The sequence below is a fragment of the Bos javanicus genome, chromosome 7 (genome assembly GCF_032452875.1).
Source record: "Bos javanicus breed banteng chromosome 7, ARS-OSU_banteng_1.0, whole genome shotgun sequence".
In the NCBI taxonomy this organism is placed as follows: Eukaryota; Metazoa; Chordata; class Mammalia; order Artiodactyla; family Bovidae; genus Bos; species Bos javanicus.
This window is the reverse complement of record NC_083874.1, coordinates 37,974,185-37,995,570: the sequence shown is the minus strand read 5'-3', so window position 1 is coordinate 37,995,570 and position 21,386 is coordinate 37,974,185. Positions and strand designations below refer to the sequence as shown.

The window sequence follows — 21,386 nt, the reverse complement described above, 5'->3', positions numbered from 1 at the left end:
TCTCTTGGTGAGATAATCAGTCAAACTTTGTGACTGAGGGTCAGGATGAATGAAGGCAGCTTTGACTTAGGTTTTTGGCTAAGCCTACTTAGCCAATTCAATGGGAGAAAAAGTCTTTTCAAGAAATGGTGCTGCCATACACAAAACAAATTAAGGTCAAATGAATGTAAGCTCAAATGAATTAGAAACCTAAATGTGAAACTGGACACTATGAAAGTCCTAGAGGAAAACATAGGCAAAACACTGTCTGACATACATCACAGCAGTATCTTGTTTGATCCAACTCCCAGAATAGTGGAAATAAAAATAAACAAATGGGATCTCCTTAAACTCAAAAGCTTTTGTGCAGCAAAGGAAATGATAAAACAAAAATCCAACTCACAGACTGAGAGAAAATATTTGCAAATGATGTGACTGACAAGGGGTTAGTCTCAAGTCTACACAAAATTTGTGAAGCTGAACATCATCAAAACAAACAACCCAATCAAAAAATAGGCAAAAGACCTAAATAGACATTTTTCCAAAGAAGACCAGGATGGCCAAAAGACACATGAAAAGATATTTAGCATCACTAATTATTAGAGACATGTAAATCAAAACTACAATCAGATACCACCTTATACCAGTGAAAATGGCTATCATAAAAAAATCCACAAATACTAGAGAGGGTGTAGAGAGAAGTGACAGTTTCAGGTGTACACCAAAGGGATTCAGTCATACATACACATGTATCCATTCTCCCCCCAAATTCCCCTCCTATCCAGGCTGCTACATGACATTGAGCAGTTACCTGTACTATACAGTAGGTCCTTGCTGGTTATCCATTTTAAATACAGCAGTGTGTACCCATCCATCCTAAACTCCCTAACTATCCTGTCCCCCCTGCACTATTGGTAGGAATGCAAATTGACATAGCCACTATGGAGAACAATATGGAGATTCCTTAAAAAACTGAAAATAGAGCTACCATATGACCCTGCAATCCCACTTGTGGGTCTATATGGTCTGAAAGGATACATGCACTCTGCAGTGTTCCTTGAAGCACTGTTCTGTGAGCCAAGACATAGAAACAACCTAAATGTCCATTGAGAGAGGAATATTTGAATAAAGAAGATGTAGTACAGAGACACAATGGAATATTACTCAGCCGTCAAAAACAATGTCATTTGCAGGAACATGGATGGACCTAAAGATTGTTATTCTGAATAAAGTCAGACAAGGAAGTGGAAACATCATATGACATCTTATATATGCAGAGTCTAAAAAGACATGATACAAATAAACTTATTTAGAAGGCAGACTCACGGACTTAGAAAAAGAACTTATAGTTGCTGAAGGTAAGAATGGGGGATGGGATAGTTAAGGAGTTTGGGATAGAGGGGTACACATTGCTATATTTAAAATGGATAACCAGCAAGGACCTGTATGACTGAATCCCTTTGGTGTCCACCTGAAACTGTCACAACATTGTTAATCAGCTATACTTCAATACAAAATAAAAAATTAAAAAAAGAAATGGCACTGGGACAACTTAATATCTGCATGTGAAGAAAGAAGTTGAACCTCACACCATCTATAAAATATGGATTGAAGACCTAAATGTAAGGGTTGAAATTATAAAACTCTCTTAAGGGTAAATTTCATGATCTTAGATTTTGGCAGTGGATTTTTAGATATGACACCAAAAGCACAAGCAACAAAAGAAAAAATAGATTAAATTTTCAAAATATAAACTATTTTGCATCAAAGAACACTATCAAGAAAGTGAAAAGGAAATTTACAGAATGGGAGAAAATATTTGTGAATCATATATCTGATAAAGAGTCTAGATTTCAGAATATATACAGCATTCTTACCACTCAACATCAAAAAGGACTCAATTAAAAGACATTGTCTCCTAAAAATATATACAAATGGCTAGCAAACACTTGAAAAGATGATCAACCTTATTAGTCATTAAGAAAATGTGAGTCAAAACCATGAGATACCACTTCATCCTCACTAGAATGGCTATTTAAAAAAATGAAAATAGCAAATGTTGGTAAAAATATGGAGAAATTGGAACCCCAGTACACTGTTGGGAGTGTAAAATGGTGCAACTGCTGTGGGGAAAAAAAGGAATGAAGTACTGTCACATGCCACAATATGGATAAACCTTGAAAACATATGTTAAGTGAAAGAAGTCAGTCACAAAAGCCCACATATTGTATGATTCCGTTTATCAGACATGCCCAGAATAGGCAAATCCATAGAGACAGAAAGCAAATTCGTGGTTGCCTAGGGCTGGGAGTTTGGGGGAAAAGGAGAATGGCTGCTAATGGGAGCTAGTTTCTTTTTTAGTTAATGAAAATATTAAAATAGGTAGTGATGATAATTATACAACTCTGTGAATATACTCAGAATATACTATGTAATTTTATCCCAATAAAGGTGTTATGTTGAAACAAATATAATTGTTTCATATTTATGTAATTGCTGGAGAAGACTCTTGAGAGTCCCTTGGACTGCAAGGAGATCCAACCAGTCAATCCTAAAAGAAATCAATCCTGAATATTCATTGGAAGGACTGATGCTGAAGCTGAAACTCTAATACTTTGGCCACCTGATGTGAAGAACCAACCCACTAGAAGAGACCCTGATGCTGGGAAAGATTGAAGGCAAAAGGAGAAGAGGGTAGCAGATGATGAGATGGTTAGCATCAGCTACTCAATGGACATGAAGTTGAGTAAACTCTGGGAGATAGTGAAGGACAGGGAAGCCTGGCATACTGTAGTCCATGGGGTTGCAAAGAGTTGGACATAACATATCTATTGAACAACAATGACAACAACATTGAAACAAAATAGAATAGTGACAGCAGAGTCAGGATGAATATTGAAAGTTTGAGGATAGCATAGAAGTTGTGAAATAATTTCTGACAGTAGAACATGTAGAATATGTAGAACCACACTGAGGTGCTGGCCACAATGAGGTGCTGCTTGAGGTTTTGGGTCTTAAATATAACATGAGCATAGTCAGCACAGTTGTGCTGCTTAGGTAGGGACACATAATAGGTGGTGAATTAGAATTAACCAGAATTGGGTTTTGCGAGGCAGTACAGTAGAAATAAGTTGAGAAAATATTCAGAGGGATAGTTGGTATGATCACCATGAGATCTAAGTTAGGTAAGAAGGAAAGTGAGGATGTGACAGGATGATGGACAACGAAAAGGTGATAGCCTGGAATTAGATGTTCTAGTGGGGCTGAAGGATTATTAGAATTAGAGTATTAGAAGGAGTGAGCTGGAAAAGATAGGTGGTGGTGGTCTTGAAACTGGCGTGATCATTATTGACAGGCTCAATCAGAGTTCCTCACTGGAACCACAGAATACAGAAAATGAATGGAATGTTTTCCTTACTTCTCCCAAGGATGGTACATAACTGATTGGTACTATTCTAAATGCAGAGGACAGAGGTTAATGCATTACATGCAATGGATGCCTGAAGGCATTATGCTTACTTCTCTCTCCCAGTCCCACTTGAGCAAAGCTAAAATCTCATCCATGGGAGCTGATAGCAAAAAGGTCAAGGAAGTAAGAGGACAGATACTGAATTGAACCATAGCTAACCTAAGGTTGAACTACAAAAAACTGCAACTTGCATATTCTTCAGCTAATATATAGGCATTAAAATCATCAAGAATGATGGCAAGAGGGGCAAAAACAAAGTAAGTCATCTGTTAAAATGTTCAGTGAATGGCCAGGAAAGTGGGTGGGGTGGGTGATGAGGGGGATAGTAGATGACTTCTTCAAGGTGGAGTAGCAAGGGCAACAGAATGGTTTGTGCTTCAAAAGAGGTTTTTCCAGTAGTCTGGAAGCAACAGTGAGGAGTAAGAGGGTATCTACTCCACCTCCGGGTCAGTGGTACTGAGTTGTAAGGAAGAAGAAACAGCCAGTACTTTAGAGGGTACAGGGAGAAACAGTACCTTCAGAGGACAGCCATCTTTTAGTTACAGCAAGAAGATGAAGAGTACTTTCACAAAGAAGGTTAAGAACATCAAGGAATTTTTTTTTGATTACTGACCCAAATTCCAGAGGGCAGTTATTGTGAGAGCAGTAGTGGGAGACTGAGTCATATTAGAAAAGTGTGCCCAGATGACAGATTAGAGTCATGTGGGAATGAGAATCTAAGTGATGAGAGAAGCCATGGGAAGCTTGAATTTCTCAGGGTGTCCAAGGTAAGCAAGTTTGAGGCAATAAAGGGTTAGTCCTGGTTATCTCTTAAAGGAGAAGTGCTAGCCAGTGGAACTGTCTATAGTGACAGAAATGTTCTGTAACAGTAGGACCAAACACGGTAGCCATAAGTCGCATGTGGTTATTGAACACTTGAAATTTAACTCATGTGATTGATTAGCTAAATTTTAAATTACATTTAATTCTAATTGAGATTTAAATTTAAATAGCCACATGTCTCAAAATGGTAGATAATGGTCAGTTCTTTTGATAGCCTTTGTGTTGGGTCTAGTCTCTTAGGAAAGGCTGCCGGCAGTGAAGCAGGCAACATGCAAGTGGAACAGGCCTTTCCTTTTTCCTCTAACATTTCACTAAGAAAGTGCTAAGTTGGAGGACAGTCAGCCGTAACAGGAACATAAACAATTCTGTGGCCTCCCATTATTTTCTGCTGATGTGGTTTTGAGGCTGAGGGAGATAAACTGAGACTAACTTCTGTCATTCTGCCAAATCTCTCTTCTTTGTACGTATATACGTTTAACTCAAGGAGCCATTGTCTTTATTGTTTACAGTTCAAGGTCTTATGTTTTTATTTTTGATTGCCTGTCTGCTTTGGATTTTGAAAATAAATGTGCTGATGCTTACATATATCAATAACCTCAGATATGCAGATGACAGCACCCTTATGGCAGAAAGTGAAGAGGAACTCAAAAGCCTCTTGATGAAAGTGAAAGTGGAGAGTGAAAAAGTTGGCTTAAAGCTCAACATTCAGAAAACGAAGATCATGGCATCCCGTCCCATCACTTCATGGGAAATAGATGGGGAAACAGTGGAAATAGTTTTTATTTTTTTGGGCTCCAAAATCACTGCAGATGGTGACTGCAGCCATGAAATTAAAAGACGCTTACTCCTTGGAAGGAAAGTTATGACCAACCTAGATAGCATATTGAAAAGCAGAGACATTACTTTGCCAACAAAGGTTCGTCTAGTCAAGGCTATGGTTTTTCCTGTGGTCATGTATGGATGTGAGAGTTGGACTGTGAAGAAGGCTGAGCGCCGAAGAACTGATGGTTTTGAACTGTGGTGTTGGAGAAGACTCTTAGAGTCCCTTGGACTGCAAGGAGATCCAACCAGTCCATTCTGAAGGAGATCAGTCCTGGGATTTCTTTGGAAGGACTGATGCTAAACCTGAAATTCCAGTACTTTGGCCACCTCATGCGAAGAGTTGACTCATTGGAAAAGACTCTGATGCTGGGAGGGATTGGGGGCAAGAGGAGAAGATGACGACAGAGGATGAGATGGCTGGATGGCATCACTGACTCGATGGACGTGAGTCTGAGTGAACTCCGGGCGTTGGTGATGGACAGGGAGGCCTGGCGTGCTGCAATTCATGGTCGCAAAGAGTCGGACACGACTGAGCGACTGATCTGATCTGATGCTTACATAGTATTGGTAATTGTTCTGTGATGCTTTGGTTATTTCATTTTATTTGTACAAATTAGAATGGGAAACACTTAAGAGTAAAACCTAATCCAGTAGGCTGGTAGGTGTTGATTTAAAGATGGGCTTACATCTTTGGATACAACTAAGAAATAAATATGGAAGACTAATAACAAGAATTACATAGTAATAAACAACTATATGCAGAGTAGATCATGAGAAACACTGGGCTGGAAGAAGCACAAGCTGGAATCAAGATTGCCGGGAGAAATATTAATAACCTCAGATATGCAGATGACACCACATTGGCAGAAAGTAAAGAGGAACTAAAAAGCCTCTTGAGGAAAGTGAAAGAGGAGAGTGAAAAAGTTGGCTTAAAGCTCAACATTCAGAAAACTAAGATCATGGCATCTGGTCCCATCACTTCATGGGAAATAGATGGGGAACCAGTGGAAACAGTGTCAGACTTTATTTTTTTGGGCTCCAAAGTCACTGCAGATGGTGATTACAGCCATAAAATTAAAAGACGCTTACTTCTTGGAAGGAAAGTTATGACCAACCTAGATAGCATGTTGAAAAGCAGAGACATTACTTTGCCAACAAAGGTTCGTCTAGTCAAAGCTATGGTTTTTCCTGTGGTCATGTATGGATGTGAGAGTTGGACTCTGAAGAAAGCTGAGCGCTGAAGAATTGATGGTTTTGAACTGTGGTGTTGGAGAAGACTCTTAAGAGTCCCTTGGACTGCAAGGAGATCCAACCAGTCCATTCTGAAGGAGATCAGCCCTGGGATTTCTTTGGAAGGACTGATGCTAAAGCTGAAACTCCAGTACTTTGGCCACCTCATGCAAAGAGTTGACTCATTGGAAAAGACTCTGATGCTGGGAGGGATTGGGGGCAGGAGGAAAAGGGGACGACAGAGGGTGAGATGGCTGGATGGCATCACTGACTTGATGGACGTGAGTCTGAGTGAACTCCGGGAGTTGGTGATGGACAGGGAGGCCTGGTGTGCTGCAATTCATGGGGTCGCAAAGAGTCGGACACGACTGAGTGACTGAACTGAACTGAACATCACCTGAGTGCTTTCTGTGCGCAAACACTCTTAAACTTATTTGGATTATTTGACGTGAGCCTTACCAAAACCCAAGGGGATAGATGCTTATTATCATGTCACTTTGTGGGTAAGTCAGCTGATACTCGGAGAGCTTAGGTAACTTACGGAAGGCAACACAACTAGTAGAATCCAAACTTGGGGATGGATTTATCCAACTATAAAGTTGATGCATGTTATTTCATTGTGTGTCACTGCTTCTTTGTATCTTGACAGTGCCAAGTCAAGTCCCAAGTACAGTTTTCTAGGGTGTTTTCCATCCAGTGGTTTATAAAGACCTGAGTTAATGGTTGTAGGTTTATGGGTGGCTCTCTCAGCTCTCAGTGATATTCCTCCTTTCTGTTTTGCTTACCTTGCCTAGGTAGTTGTTCTCCTGGAGTTGTCCTCAGACTCCATTGTTCCCTTTTGAAATTTTTGGCTATTGTCACCAGCAACTGAGTTTTTGGATTTAAGTTTCATATTGAATTCTCATCCTGCAGCTAGTTGAAATGGCTCTCTCAGCACTCATAAACCAGAGTAGGAGATTATTTTAGAGCAACTTACCACCTTTCTGCTCCTTTGTAGGGGTGGTAGTTTTCAAAGGAAAAATGTAGCTGCAAGGCCCGGTCCAAGTCTTCTCTGATTGTAACATTTAATATAGAATTAGCATATAATTCTCAGCCATCTGCCAAATCTCTTTTCCACCTGCCCATTTATCATTTTTTGTCTTCCCATCCTTTGCCATCTTATTTCCCAGGAGAGGCAGCCTGCTCTTAGAGAAGAACATATATTTCTTTAAAGTCAGACTCATATTTTATTCTTGGTGCCATGTTTCTTTGTTGTTTTTAGCTTTGTGATCTTGGTCAGTTTATTTCATCATATATAAAATACAAATAGTGATATGTGCCTTGCAGGACTGTTGTAAAGATTAACAATTATGTTTATTAAGTCCCTGGTACAGAAAAGGTTCTCATAAAATAAGAGTCCTTTTTCCCCATGAATCCCTTGCTATGACTTAAATTGACAAATATTTATTAGCATGTAATCTTTGCTAGACTGTGTTGCAGATGGTAAAGAGATCAAATCAAAATCTGGAATCTCTGGATTCAGAAGTTCTTGTGATATAGAAAAACGACTGACAAAAAACAGAAACATGCTATTTACAGAGGTATAAATTAATATTCAGAGAGCTTCTCTGGTGGCTCAGGCAGTAAAGAATATGCCTGCAACGCATAAAACCTGAGTTCAATCCCTGCATTGGGAAAATCCCCTGGAGAAGGGAATTGCAACCCACTCCAGTGTTCTTCCTTGGAGAATTCCATGGACAGAGGAGCCTGGTGGATTACAGTCCATGGGTTTGCAAAGAGTCGGACATGACTGAGTGACTTAACATCTTCACCTTCATATTAATATAAAGTTCTGTAGACAATTAGTTTCTTTCCTAGCCATGCTTTTGAAGTGATTTCTAAGTATTTCTTTTGGAAAAATACTTGATAGTCAAGATGGGGAACAAATAGAGAAGGGGTGGCAAACACTTATAGGTTTATGTAGTCTGAAATGCCAATCTTCTAAGAATTGATTTCAGCAAGGCACTTGATAAAATCTCTCAAAGTCCTTGTACATAAGTTGGAGAAATGTGGGTTAGCTGATAGAATAGGAGGTGGGTTTTGTAGGTGGTTATACAACTATGTCCAGGATGTTTTTCTCCTGCAGTACTTTATTTTTACTTATAAAATCTCTGAGTTGGAGGGAACTTAGAAATAGATCATCTAGTCTAATTTGTGCCTAAGTCCTCACTATAAGATGGTCTCTTTTTCTCCCTTTGAAGAGAAAAGGGAGAAACTTTAAAAAATTTCTTTTAATTTTCTAACTGGAAGTTTGTACTTCTTAATCACCCTCGCCTAATTCCCCCGTCCATGCCCCCTGCCCCCTGCTGCCCACCCCTGGCAACTCCCTATTTGTTCTTTGTTTCCGTGACTCAGTTTCTGTTTTGTTGTATTTGTTTGTTTTACTTTTTAGATTCTACATATAGGTGAAATCATGTAGTGCTTGTCTTTCTCTGTCTGACTTACGTCACTTAGCATAATACACTCTAGGTCCATCCATGTTGTTGCAAATGGCAAGGGCTTTTTTTTTTTTTTAAATGTCTGAATAATACTCTGTTGACACACATATCACCTCTTCTCTATCCATTCATCTGTTACACTTACGTTGCTTCCATATCTTGGTTATTGTAAATAATGCTGCAGTGACCATAGGGATACATACATTTTTGAATTAGAGTTTTCATTTTTTTCAGGTAAATGCATACTTTTTAAAATTTTTAATTCAGTAGTATAGAAAACTGTATAGTGAAAAATATGCCTACTGCCTATTCTAGTCCCCTGGTCTCCCTGTCATCCTCCCCAGAGACAAGATATTATTAATAGTTGCTTCTGTATATGATCATGTTTTATTATACATATCTCTTTAATGTATTACAGTGATTTTAGTGTATGTGCTGTCTCCCTTAGTAAATTGTGAGCTCCTTAAGAGAAAGGACCATGCCTCATAATTTCCTGTTATCTCCCCAAGTTACTCACACATTAAAGATTCTCAATAAATATTTGCTTGATTAAGTATTTAAAGGAAATTTGGACTAGGAGAAGATAGGCTCCTCTGGTAACATGCCACGGTTTTCTGTGTCCTTGGCCTAATCATTTACAACCATTTTTCCCCAGTGACTTGGATGAAGATGTAGAAAGCATGCTTGTCATATATGCAGATGAAGCAGAGCTGGAACAGAGAGCTAGTATAACATCAGATGACAGAATCAAGACTTCAGATGATCTCAACAGACTGCAATGTGCAACTGAAAAGAACAGGGATAAATATAAAGCCCTGTTGAAGGGGAAAAATACCCAACAGTTTAGTTACCCAAACATAGAATTAGGAGACCTGTCTTGATGGCATTTTGAAGATGACTTGGGAGGAAGGGGGATATATCTTAATTGCCTTTAAGTTCAGTTTAAGCCAGTAGAATATCAGGATTGTCACAGCCTTGGCTGAATTAGTCTGGATGAGGTAGCTTGTGGTTCTTGTGTTCTCTTTACTGGTCAGATTGCTTGTTGGAATATTGGATCTGTTTTGGGGTGCCACACATATGGAAGACTTAACAGATTGGGGTATATGTAGAGGTTAACTCGAAAGATAAAACATGGCTATAAGAATCAGACAGATCTAGACTATGTCCTGGGTTGTTCTTCCTAGTTGTGATAGCTTGGCAAAGTCAATTCCTCTGAGTTTATTTTTGTACCTTTAAAATAGGACAGAATAATAATACCCGTCTGGAGGATCATTAAAAGGATTAGAGCTACCCTAGGCCCTCAAAAGGATCTGTATTCCAAGTCTTATTACAGATTGGCTTAATGACTAGATATAGTACCTGTTTTAAAGGTTACAAGTAATGCAGCTTGTTCCGTGTTCAAAGAACTGACTTGTGGAAAAGGGGGTAAACGTATCCATACAGCCTGTAAATGCAGATTGAGCGGGAAATGTTGTGTAGCAGTAGAATGGGTTTCTCTAGGAGGAAGTGAATTCTCCTCAGTAATTGGACATAGTCAGGTTGAGACCGTATAATCACTTGTCAGGGATACTTTTAGAGGCATTTTTATGAGTGGTAGGTTGGACTAGAAGGGTAGGTAGACTATGGCCAGCCCGAGCCAAATATAGTCAGACATCTGTTTTTGTAAATGAAGTTTTAAAATGGTGAAGAATCTGACTGCAATGCCAGAGACCTGGGTTTGATTCTGAGTTGGGAAGATCCCCTGGAGAAGGACATGGCAACCCAGTCCAGTATTCTTGCCTGGAGAATCCCATGGACAGAGAAGCCTGATGGGAAGCCTATAGTCCATAGCGTTCCAAAAGAGTCGGACATGACTGCAGTTACTTAGCACACACCACACCCCATTATAATGTTGTTTATGGCTGCCTTCCTACTATAGGAACGCTCATGCCCAGTTGAGTAGTTGTAACAGAGACCATATGGCCTTCCAAACCTAAACTACTTACTGTCTGATCCTGTACAGAAAAAATTTGCTAACCTCTGGTTTAGGTAAATGCTTCCACAACCTAAATTATTTTGTGAACTGATAACCTTTCTAAATCTTCTATCATGGGAATTTCAAGTGTCAAGAGGGACAAAGGCAAGGTTTGGAGTGAGATGTTCATAATTCTTGTTAACTGCAAGGAATGAAGACTGAAAAACAGTTGGTTAATTAACTTCCAAAACCCTTTAAGAGAATGTGCTTTTGTAAACATACCTTTTGGTATGAGAAAAGAATTTGTATGCCACCTGGGCTAAAGCTGTTTATATTCACTAGAATTAGGAGGATGTGGTGGTCCTAGTGTAGTGGAAAAGACTTGTGTTAACTGTTCTGAGCTCTGCTTTTCTCACTGGTAAATGGAACCCTTTCCAGTGTTTTATAAAGATTGGAGCTAATGTGGGTACTCAGATGTAGCTGTCATTGCTATGTATCAAAAAGCATCTTATTGGAGCATATATCACACCAGACAGAATTTTCATTGGGAAAGTATAAATCCTTCCCCTGAGTGCTGCAAGTTGGGGTAGTACACAGAAACTTTTCTAATGGCAAATAGAGGGAAAATAGATCTCATTGCAAAGATGGTAATACCTTGCAGGTGGCAGTTTCAGTCCATGTTATGTAAGTAATATTCTCTATAGAAGAAAGGCAGAGGTTTCCTAGTCACCTCTCCCATTTGGAACAGAATTTTAAACTTTTCTACTTCCAATACATTTTATATTTACAGTCTACTGCCAGCTAACAGATTTTCTTCTTTTTGTTGTTGTTGTTTTAATTTCTTGTCTTTCTTTTTTTGTTGAAAGTGTTGACTCGGAGTCAAAGAGAGGCCTTGAACAGACGTGACAGTGTGACAACTGCTCAGACTTCCCTAGACATTGACAAGTAAGTAGGTGCATTGTGTTTACAGAGCTCTTGCTTAACAAACCATTGCTTAGACCAAATGAGAGACCAGTTCCTCTCTTACCCTGGGTTTCTTTGACCAGGCAATCAAATCGTTGCTTTTTTAACGCCTGAATTTCGTAGTATTCTCAGTTTGTGTCAGTATTGGTGGCCTCTTGTGACCCTTTTTGTTACTCTGAAAAGACCCTGCCACCCACTCCACTTCCACATTGCTCTGAGCTTTCTGTTTTCTTTGAATTTGCGTTTTGGTGTTTGGTGCTTTGGGGAAGCAGTGAGCTATTTTGCAATGTAATGGTGCAGAAGTTGAGTTGCAAGAAGTTGGGCAATATTGAAGACTTCCTTGGGTTGTGGGTTGCAGCTTGACTAAGAATGCACATTCGTTCCCAGTGGAGGCAGAGGCAAGGGGAGGTCAGGTATAAGTGCTACCTCCTAAAAGTAAAAATATCACCACCAATACATTAGAGCAGTTAGTAATTAGAAACATTTTTCTTTGAAACACAGATCCTGTCTTAGACTCTAAATTTCATAGCTGCCTTCCTTAATCCAATTGAGCAGAGCTGATCCACTTCCTTTTTTTAGAATCCTACCATCATGCAGATATTCTAGGACTGTATTCATCACACTATTGCACTAATCTTTTTTCTTTGATTTTTGACATTTCTGTCTCCCTGGCTAGGCTGTGAGTTATAATATTTGAAGACAGATACTTGCCTTCATTCATGTTTATATCCCCAGCATCTAATAGAATGTGTGTGAGACAGCAATAACAGTAATACCTCTTTGTTGAGCTTTTAATATTATGTGCCGGCCACTGTGCTGAGTGCTTTATTTACTTTATAACTATCACAGTTGTTGATATGGTAGTATTTTTTTTAAATAGATATAGAAACTGAAGGGAAATTATAGGTAACTGGTTAAGATTATGTGGCCAGAACTGGCAAAGTCTACCTGACTCAAAAACTTACGCTGCTTTTACAGTGCTGCTTCTCTCATGAACGTAGGGTATTAATAATGCTTTTTACATTAATGGATAAACCTTGAAAGGTACACTAGTCTAACTTTTCTCATAAAGCAGAGTTTCACTTGTAGTCTCTCTGATGATTAATTACTTGAGAGACTTATTCCTCTTATTTTAAAGACCTCTCAGAGAAACTTTTCTTAAAGGCAGTCTAAATCTTTCTATAGTAACTGAGTAGCAACAGCAAGAAGTTTTGGAAGGTTTTCTTTAGCTTCGTAAAACTAAGATGATCTTATGAGTCAGGCAGACCTGGCTTCTGACAATTACTAGCTATAGGACATTGGGGAGATTAGTACCTTCCTAACCAGGCCAAGGAATTAATTGAGAAATTGTGTTTAAAGGACCATGCACCAGTTCTCACCACAGAGAAAATACTTCATGAATGTTCATTTTCTTCCTTTGTCTCCAGTGATTCCATTTTCACTGATGCCCAATAAACTTTACCTCAAGACATAATTTCCTCTCTTTACACAAAGTCGTTATAAAAAGATAAAAATAGCTATATATATGAAGTTATGCAAAAGCCTCTGGCAGAGCCACATGGTTTTAGTAACTTCCTAGCTCTAGAATTGAGGAAGGCAGCATATAGACAGACTTGATTTACTAATCAGACAAGTTCACCCTCCCTGGTAGAAATGTCATTTTTGATTTAATGCTCTTGGTGTTCCCTTTTCTGTCTAAATTTTTAACTTCCCTTTGAAAAAACTATTACACTTAATTTGAGAAGAGTTTGACAGAATATTTTATGTCTGGAGAGCAATCAGCATTGTTTGAGTTAGTTAGAAGAGCTTATTTCATTATCATCCTACTACTGCAACAGCAGGATACAAAGAAACAGCCAGGGAAAACCACTAATCACTCAGTCCTTTGGATTGGCATTGGGTTCATTTTATTGATGATCCTGCTGAGAGCAGCGATTCTGCTTTGGTTGACATTTCTCCTCCATAGAATAACTTTAAGATGTAAAAACACAATTTAAGATGTATCTAGGAGCATAGAGGCAAAAGCAAATCTTTTTTTTTTTTTTAAACCACTTTTTCTCCATTTTTTTCTGATTGGCTAGGGATGAGAAGTGTTACCTCTGTAAATCCCTTGTTCCACTCAGAGAGTACCAGTGTCATGTAGAGTCCTGTCTCCAGCTTGCAAGAGGTGACCAAGGAGATGAGCCTGAAGAGAGTGAGAGAGTATGCACAGCTGTGGGGAGGAAGCGTCCACAGTGGCTGAGGAACCTAAAGGTATGTATAGAGTGTTTTAGGAAAGGTTCCCTAGTTCTTCACATTTCTGTTTGGGGCTTTCTTTCTCCCCTTCCTCCCTCTTTCCTTTTCTTCTGTTTATCTTGAAACTAGATTTGTGCTTTTTAAAATTATTTTTTCTTTTAATTAAAAAGTAATATATACTCAAGTAGTATACACTTAATATAGAAAATACAGGAAGTTAAAAAAATATGAAGAATCAGGGGGAATTATCACCCATAATTTAGTTACTCAAAGATGACATCTTTTAGTATTTTGGCCTATTTTTTTTCCAGTCTTTTTTTTCCTATGCATTTTTAATTAATTGTATATGTACATACACAGTTATTGTAGCATAACAAACTTCCTAAGTATATTTTTAAACTGTTTCTGAAATTACTCTTAATGTTTGTATCACACAGTCAGTTAACCATTCTCATATTATTGGACATTCAGATTGTTTCCAGTTCTTTTGTATTATACGCTATGTTTAAAGCATTAATTAGTCTTTGCATTATTTCCATAGTATAGATTTCCTGAAGTGGAGCTTTTAGGGCAATGAATCTAAACATTTTAAAATCTCTTGAAACGTATTGCCAAATGACTTTCCAGAAAGTATATTCTAGTCATACCCCCACTGCCAGGAACATATTCACGATCAACTCTGCTGAACGCCTCATTGTACCTAGCCTTATTAGGAAGTTGTGGAATCTGGCCCTGGTCACTGGGAAGATGTGCTTTCTGGCCTTTGATTAGAAAACTGGAAGAACAAGTCTTGGCTTTGAAATTAAAGATAAAGCAGCAGCTCCATATTCTAGACTTACTGACATAGCAATCATTGCACACCAAGATGGAGAAGCCATATGTCATGAAGGGAAAAAGGGACCCCTGTATGAATGGGGTGATTTTTGAGGTTGTAATTTGGAATTGAGGCTTATGGGTATGTGTTTATACCACAGAGCTAGTTTTTTCTCTGGCATCACTGTCTCTAAAAGCTAACTTGAAACTTGTTATTTTCTGTTTTAAATCTCTCCAAATCTATCATAGGTCAAAGGTTACTATAGAATAAACCACAATCACAGAAAACTAATCAAACTCATCACATGGACCACAGCCATGTCTAACTCAATGAAACTATGAGCCATGCCATGTAGGGCCACCCAAGATGGATGGGTCATGGTGGAGAGTTCTGAGAAAATGTGGTCCACTGGAGAGGGGAATGGCAAACCACTTCAGTATTTTTGCCATGAACAGTATGAAAAGGCAAAAAGGTATGACACTGAAATATGCACTCCCCAGGTTGGTAGGTACCCCATATGCTACTGGAGAAGAGTGGAGAAATAACTCCAGAAAGAGTGAAGAGATGGAGCCAAAGTGAAAACGCTCAGTTGTGGATGTTACTGGTGATGGAAGTAAAGTCCGATGCTGTAAAGAGCACTCTCCTTGGAAGAAAAGCCATGATCGACTTAGACAGCATATTAAAAAGCAGAGACATTTTGCCAACAAAAGTCCATCTAGTCAAAGCTGTGGTTTTTCCAGTAGTCATGTATAGATGTGAGAGTTGGACTATAAAGAAAGCTGAGTGCCGAAGAATTGATACTTTTGAACTGTGATGTTGGAAAAGACTCTTGAGAGTCGCTTGACTGCAAGGAGATCAAGCCAGTCAATCCTAAAGGAAATCAGTCCTGAATATTCATTGAAACGACTGATGCTGAAGCTGAAACTTCAATACTTTGGCTACCTGATGTGAAGAACTGACTCATTGGAAAAGACCCTGATGCTGGGAAAGATTGAAGGCAGGAGAGGGGGTTGACAGAGGATGAGATGGTTGGATGATAGCACCAATTCAATGGACATGAGTTTGAGCAAGCTCCAGGAGTTGGTGATGGACAGGGAAGCCTGGCAGGCTACAGTCCATGGGGTCACAAAGAGTCGAACACAACTGAGTGACTGAACTAAACTGAACTGAGAATAATTTGCCCTGAGTCTGGTATCCATTCCTGGATATATTCTTGGCATAAAGATGCATCTATTAATCATGTTTGCTTTTTTACTGTGTAAAAGTGATAAGTCACTCAGTCGTGTTGGACTCTTTGAGACAGCGTGGACTGTAGCCTGCCAGGCTGCTCTGTCCATGAAATCCTCCAGGCAAGAATTCTGGCATGGGTTGCCATTTCTTTCTCCAGGGGATCTTCTGACCCAGAGTTCGAACCCAGGTCTCCTGCATTCAGGCAGATTCTTTACCACCTGACCCAGCAGGGAAGCCCTTTTGTTTTTTTTTTAATTGTGTACCCTCCTTTATTAGAAAGCAAAAGACTTCCATTCAGCTGTGTCCCCACACCTCTTCTCTCCTGGAGATATCTATGATCTAGGCTAAGGAAGTTGTATTTTAGGCTCTCTGTGTAACCTTTTCATCTCTTTTTCTCTGACACAGGATAAAGGCCAAAATGAAGGCCGTCTCCTCCGTCTCTTGGAACAGTCTGAGTACAAGACTGCAGGTGAGGCCCTCAGGACCAGTTTTGTGAGCTTCTGCCTATGGCCTTCCAGTAAACACAGCCACTACCAACTCTTTTACTACAGTTTTTACTAGAGTTATGAGGGTGCACATTTGACCTAATCAGCTGGCCTTTGAGACTTGATCTAGATCATCTCTCCCTAAGGAAGATTAAATACTCTGTCTTATTTATCATGTGTTTTATTTCAGCTTTTATAAAGCTTGAGCTTTCTACTGCCTGTTGAACTGGGGAAAAAACATTTCCAAATCATAGGGCAATGGCACAAGCCCTAAACACCTTTTACACTGAAAACCAGACATTACTGTCTTCTCCTAATGTTTTGTGCATTATTCATGTTACCCTTAGCCTAGTGTCTCAACCTATCCTCCTGAGAGTCTGTAGCATTGCATAGAGTTAGTAATACCAACTTCATAGATTGAAAGGATTATATCTAGTAAAGGTCCACATATATTCCCTGGTGTAAATAGGCTCTTGATAAATGTTAGCTGCTATTAGTATTATTGTTCTTGTTGTTGATAGTTGCTTTTGTTAAAATTTACTAGACGTAGATGAAAGAGGAAGTTTTGCTTAGGTCTGAGGAGATTTGCTTGCCATCTAGTTCTGATAGTTCATTCCTACCAAGTAAATCTGTTGTGTCTTCTGATGACTATAAAAAGGCTGCCTCTCTGAGCCCCATAGCCTACTGCCTTTAGGTTAGCAGATTATAGATCTGCAGGTAGCATATTTTCATTGGCAACTCGTTGTTCCTCAAGTCCAGATTTGAAGTAGGTTTGTTCAGTGGTTATTCATTCAAAAGTGTTCACCTCTGTACTTCTGCAGCTAAGCCTATTGGATGCTAATGCTCATATTCCATTGGTCTGGGTATTGGAGATCTAGCTACCTGGATAAACCTGATGAAGAACAGTGCCCAGAACATATGAAGCACAGGAACAGTGAAAAGTATTATGATTGTAACGCTGCTAAAAAAATTATTACTTTTTCTCTCCTATCACAGATGCAGAGATAAAGACCAAGTTTTCAGAAACAGGAGCCTTCAGGTGAATTGGGGTGTGCATTGAAGTGTGGCTGTCAGCAGTTCTAGAAAAGTATAGGCCTGGTCCTGTATTCTCTGTATAATGTGGTATTCAAACAGTTGAAGTAGAGAGCTGTGGAGCTGTGTGACCATTCTTGATATAACTCTGTGACCCTCATATGTCTAGGCTAAGAATTGGATGACTATCTCCGTTCATTCATGGTGTTAATATAAGCACAGAAAAAGCCGTCTTACTCTTTTTTGCCTGTCTATCCCCACCCAGCCCTCATCTTTTGACTTAGAAGTCAAACAATTTGGGAATTTGGGTCTGAATCCTGATTTCCTCACTGCCCGACTGTGTGGCTTTGGGTGTATGATTTACCCAGTGTCCTCGTCTGTGAAAGCGAAATGACAGTACTTATCTGATTGAAGTATTCCAAAGATTATGTGAGCTAGTAGTATATGTAAATACCCCTGAAACACATACTTATTGCTTATTAGTAGGTGTATCGTGAATTCTGACGTTTTTTTCTCCTCTTTAGGGTGTCTTCACCAGGGCTAGAAGAAGCAGGCTGCAGCAGAGAGATGCAGAGTTCCCTTACACATCTCGATTCAAATGAGTCTCCCATCAAGTCTTTTGTTTCTGTTTCAGAAGCCACAGATTGCTTAGTGGACTTTAAAAAGCAGCTTACTGTCCGGCCACATAGCCAGACACAAACCAAAGCAGGTAGAGGAAGAAGGAGGAAATCCTGAATTTCTAGGGTCTGAAGGTTGATCAAATCATTAGCAATAGAAGTCTGCCATGTTTATTAAGCCTTAGTGGCCTGCAGTTCATTGTTAAGGAAGTTTTGCCCCTACAGTTTCTACTACCAGCATCTACTCAGCATTCTGGTTTTTATGTTTTCTATGAGCTATACAGACAACTGTGTGTGTAGTGTTTTGTTTTATAACAATCTGTTTGAATTCAAGTATAGTTAAAAAGAAAATTTAAATATATTTATCTATGTTTGTATGAAGTCTTATTTCAATAAGATGGAGAGTTTCCTTTTTGTCTCTGTGTTGCAGGGCTTGGGGAGGGGTGTTTTAATTATGGAGCTAGTTCTCAGACTCATAAATTGCATGTTTTGGAATTCCATTACTGGTCTCTGACATACTGCCTATATTCACTGAATATGTAGTGTAAAGTTTTACTGTTTGGACCTTCTCTGACATCATTCTGGAAGATGCCAAGGGATTGAATGCTACTTTTGTTCTGCTGTCCTTACTGTTCAGTGACTTGTCACTTCATCTTGCTGCCTCACCCAGTTAAGAATTCTCAGCCAGAGCATAGCACCTTTGAAGGAATATGTCCAGTCATTCTTTCCAGGAATTTGTAAATGAACTCTCAAATTATTAATTTCTATACAATTATTTTTTCTTCCTGGATTAACCAGTGGGGATGCTGTGCATATTCATCTGCTAAAGCTGAGATTGCTTCTGTTGCCATCAGAGGTCATAGCAGCAACAGGAAGTAACTTCTATTTCAGTACATCAGTAGAGGAATGCATGTTCTCAACCTCGTTGCTCAGGATCTTCCAGTGAAGAACAGAGCTGTGGTCTGTCCTCAGTGCACAGGCTTTTAATGCACTGTTTCCTGCCTAGCTGCGTTTGCATATAAGCTCTTAGAGTTAGAAGAAGGCAGGATGGCAGGCTCACTCTGTTTCTTCCATGCCGTGGTGTTGGATGGCACTGACATTGTGGCCAGCGTCACATAATTGCTGTTATTTTTTGACATTTGCTATGGTTCAGGCAACGTGTGTGCCTTTGTTTAATCCTCACAGCAACATTATAAGGTAGGTATTATCCCCCCCAATTTTTGGATGAGGAAACAAAGGCTTATATTAAAAAATCAAAAAATACTTTTTGTCCTTGGCAGTGAGACTACAGTGCTCTGCCTCTTCAGTCCTAACAAAAATGCTAGTATTGATTATTTTCTCATTTTCCTTCTAATGAGAAGTAGTTTATCAGTTACGTCCCATCACTTTAACTTTCACTAGTTTTCTTTCTCAGTAAATGGCAGTTTATTGGAGGTAAAGTTCTATAAATGGGGTTAATATGTTTATCTCTCTGCCTGGAGATAAGAATAGGGAAAGGGCTGATTCTGGAAAGGGAATTATTTAACTTATAGTTGAGCAGTCTCCCTAGAACATGGATCAGCGGCAAATTGTTGGAGGAGGGTGTAGATCAGCAGGACTACTACTGATAGGCTTATTTGTTAACTAATGTGGAATCAGGAGAAAACAACCATCTCCCTAGGCCCTCCCACCTCTATCTTTGGTAAAGGCTGCTTGCTCATTTGTCTTATTCTCCCAATACTGGTGGTCCTGTGTGAGGGACCTTAGTGAAGAGACAAAGTCAGTGGAAAGAGTATGACATCAACTTGAAACTTTGGCCACCTGATGCGAAGAACTGACTTATTTGAAAAGACCCTGATGCTGGGAAAGATTGAAGGTGGGAGGAGAAGGGGACAACAGAAGATGAGATGGGTGGATGCCATCACTGACTCAATGGACATGAGTTTGAGTAGACTCTGGGAGTTGGTGATAGACAGGGAAGCCTGGCATGGTGCAGTTCATGGGGTCACAAAGAGTCGAACACCACTGAGCAACTGAACTGAACTGAATCTGAACCTCTGCTTCTGATACAAGTTAACATCTATGAGACCTAGTTTCCTTTTCTATAAATTGGGGGAAAGCTTACAGGGTTCTAAAGAGTAAGATAATGTATATAAAAGCACAGTATCTATCTCTTAGAAGGTGAGTGAATGGCAGTAGTTGTTATTTCAATGTGATGCTAGTTTTGTATGTCTTAAGTAGTGTCACGGTGAGAGGTGGAAAAGCCAGAGAGGTGATGTGCAGATGTGAGAGGATACAGTTTGATGACCTTAGTTCCATCAAGTACCAGCCTTCCACAGCAAACTCAGGTGTCTAGAGCTTGCCTCAGGCCATCAGGTTTTGGGGTTTTGTTTCTTGTTTTTCTTTTACTTCTTAAAGATGGGAGGCAGCTGTTCTGCTAGTGTTGCCAACTCTAGGAGCTGGGAAACTCCATGAACTTCACAAGGCATTGTGATGAATGGGGAAGGAGAAGGTAACTTTTCTATTAGGCATGGTGATTGTGTTATTTCACTTCATCCTTATAACAGCCCTCTAGCCGAGGCTGTGCCTTGCCCATTATCCCTGGGCACTCATTGTTCTACTGCATACCCACAGGGTCCTATTGCAAGGACCTGCAACTCTCTGCCTTAGCACTTCTCTAGACAAGTGTGCGGCAGAGCTGGGAGTGCCAGAAAGTGAGGGCCTCTGAGGCAGCCCTCAACCAGTGAAAATGGAATTTGGAGGATAAATTCCCCAGCTTCCTCACCTCACTTAGGTTCATTCTACACGTCTCCCAGAGTTCCCTCAGGGCTTGAACCTCAGGAGCTCTCAGCTCAGCAGTAGCTTAATTATGTATGCTCTGTTGACTTCCTTCCCTTCCTATCTCATTTCCAGCTCCCCTGTCAGTGCTTCCTGGATCAGGGCTGGGACTAAGGTGAGGGACCTGCACTCTTTAGTTCATGTAAAGGAAGAGTTGACACTAGTATGAACTTGAAAGGGTTTCTCCATATTTTGTAGCTAGGCACTTCACATGCATTGCCCTAATCCTAACCCTGGCCTGGATTGCTTCCCAATTAAACTACACTCAAATTAGGTCCACTTCTGGAGGAACCTGTCCTAAGGCATTATTATTAGTCTTTATGTTTTATACATAGAAAACAGGCTCAGCGAAGTGCAAAAACTCACTTTGTCATACAACTGGTAAATGAGATGGGATTCAAACCCAGGTCTATCTGACACCAGTGCTGATTCTCTCTACT

At 39.7% G+C, this 21,386-nt stretch overlaps 1 protein-coding gene across 6 annotated transcripts in view; it reads left to right on the top strand.

Annotated features, from left to right (window-relative positions):
* UIMC1 (ubiquitin interaction motif containing 1) overlaps positions 1 to 18,494 on the top strand; it is a 137,846-nt gene extending 119,352 nt beyond the window's left edge. For 5 of the 6 annotated variants that reach the window (XM_061423038.1, XM_061423042.1, XM_061423043.1 and 2 more), the window contains 5 exons: positions 11,620 to 11,698; positions 13,798 to 13,969; positions 16,401 to 16,464; positions 17,477 to 17,519; positions 18,037 to 18,494. In XM_061423038.1, coding sequence (XP_061279022.1) covers positions 11,620 to 11,698; positions 13,798 to 13,969; positions 16,401 to 16,464; positions 17,477 to 17,519; positions 18,037 to 18,247 — 569 coding nt within the window. In that variant the 3' untranslated portion in view covers positions 18,248 to 18,494. The remainder of the gene's footprint in view (positions 1 to 11,619; positions 11,699 to 13,797; positions 13,970 to 16,400; positions 16,465 to 17,476; positions 17,520 to 18,036) is intronic. The other variant, XM_061423041.1, reaches the window with a different exon arrangement.
* The last annotated feature ends 2,892 nt before the right edge of the window (positions 18,495 to 21,386 follow it).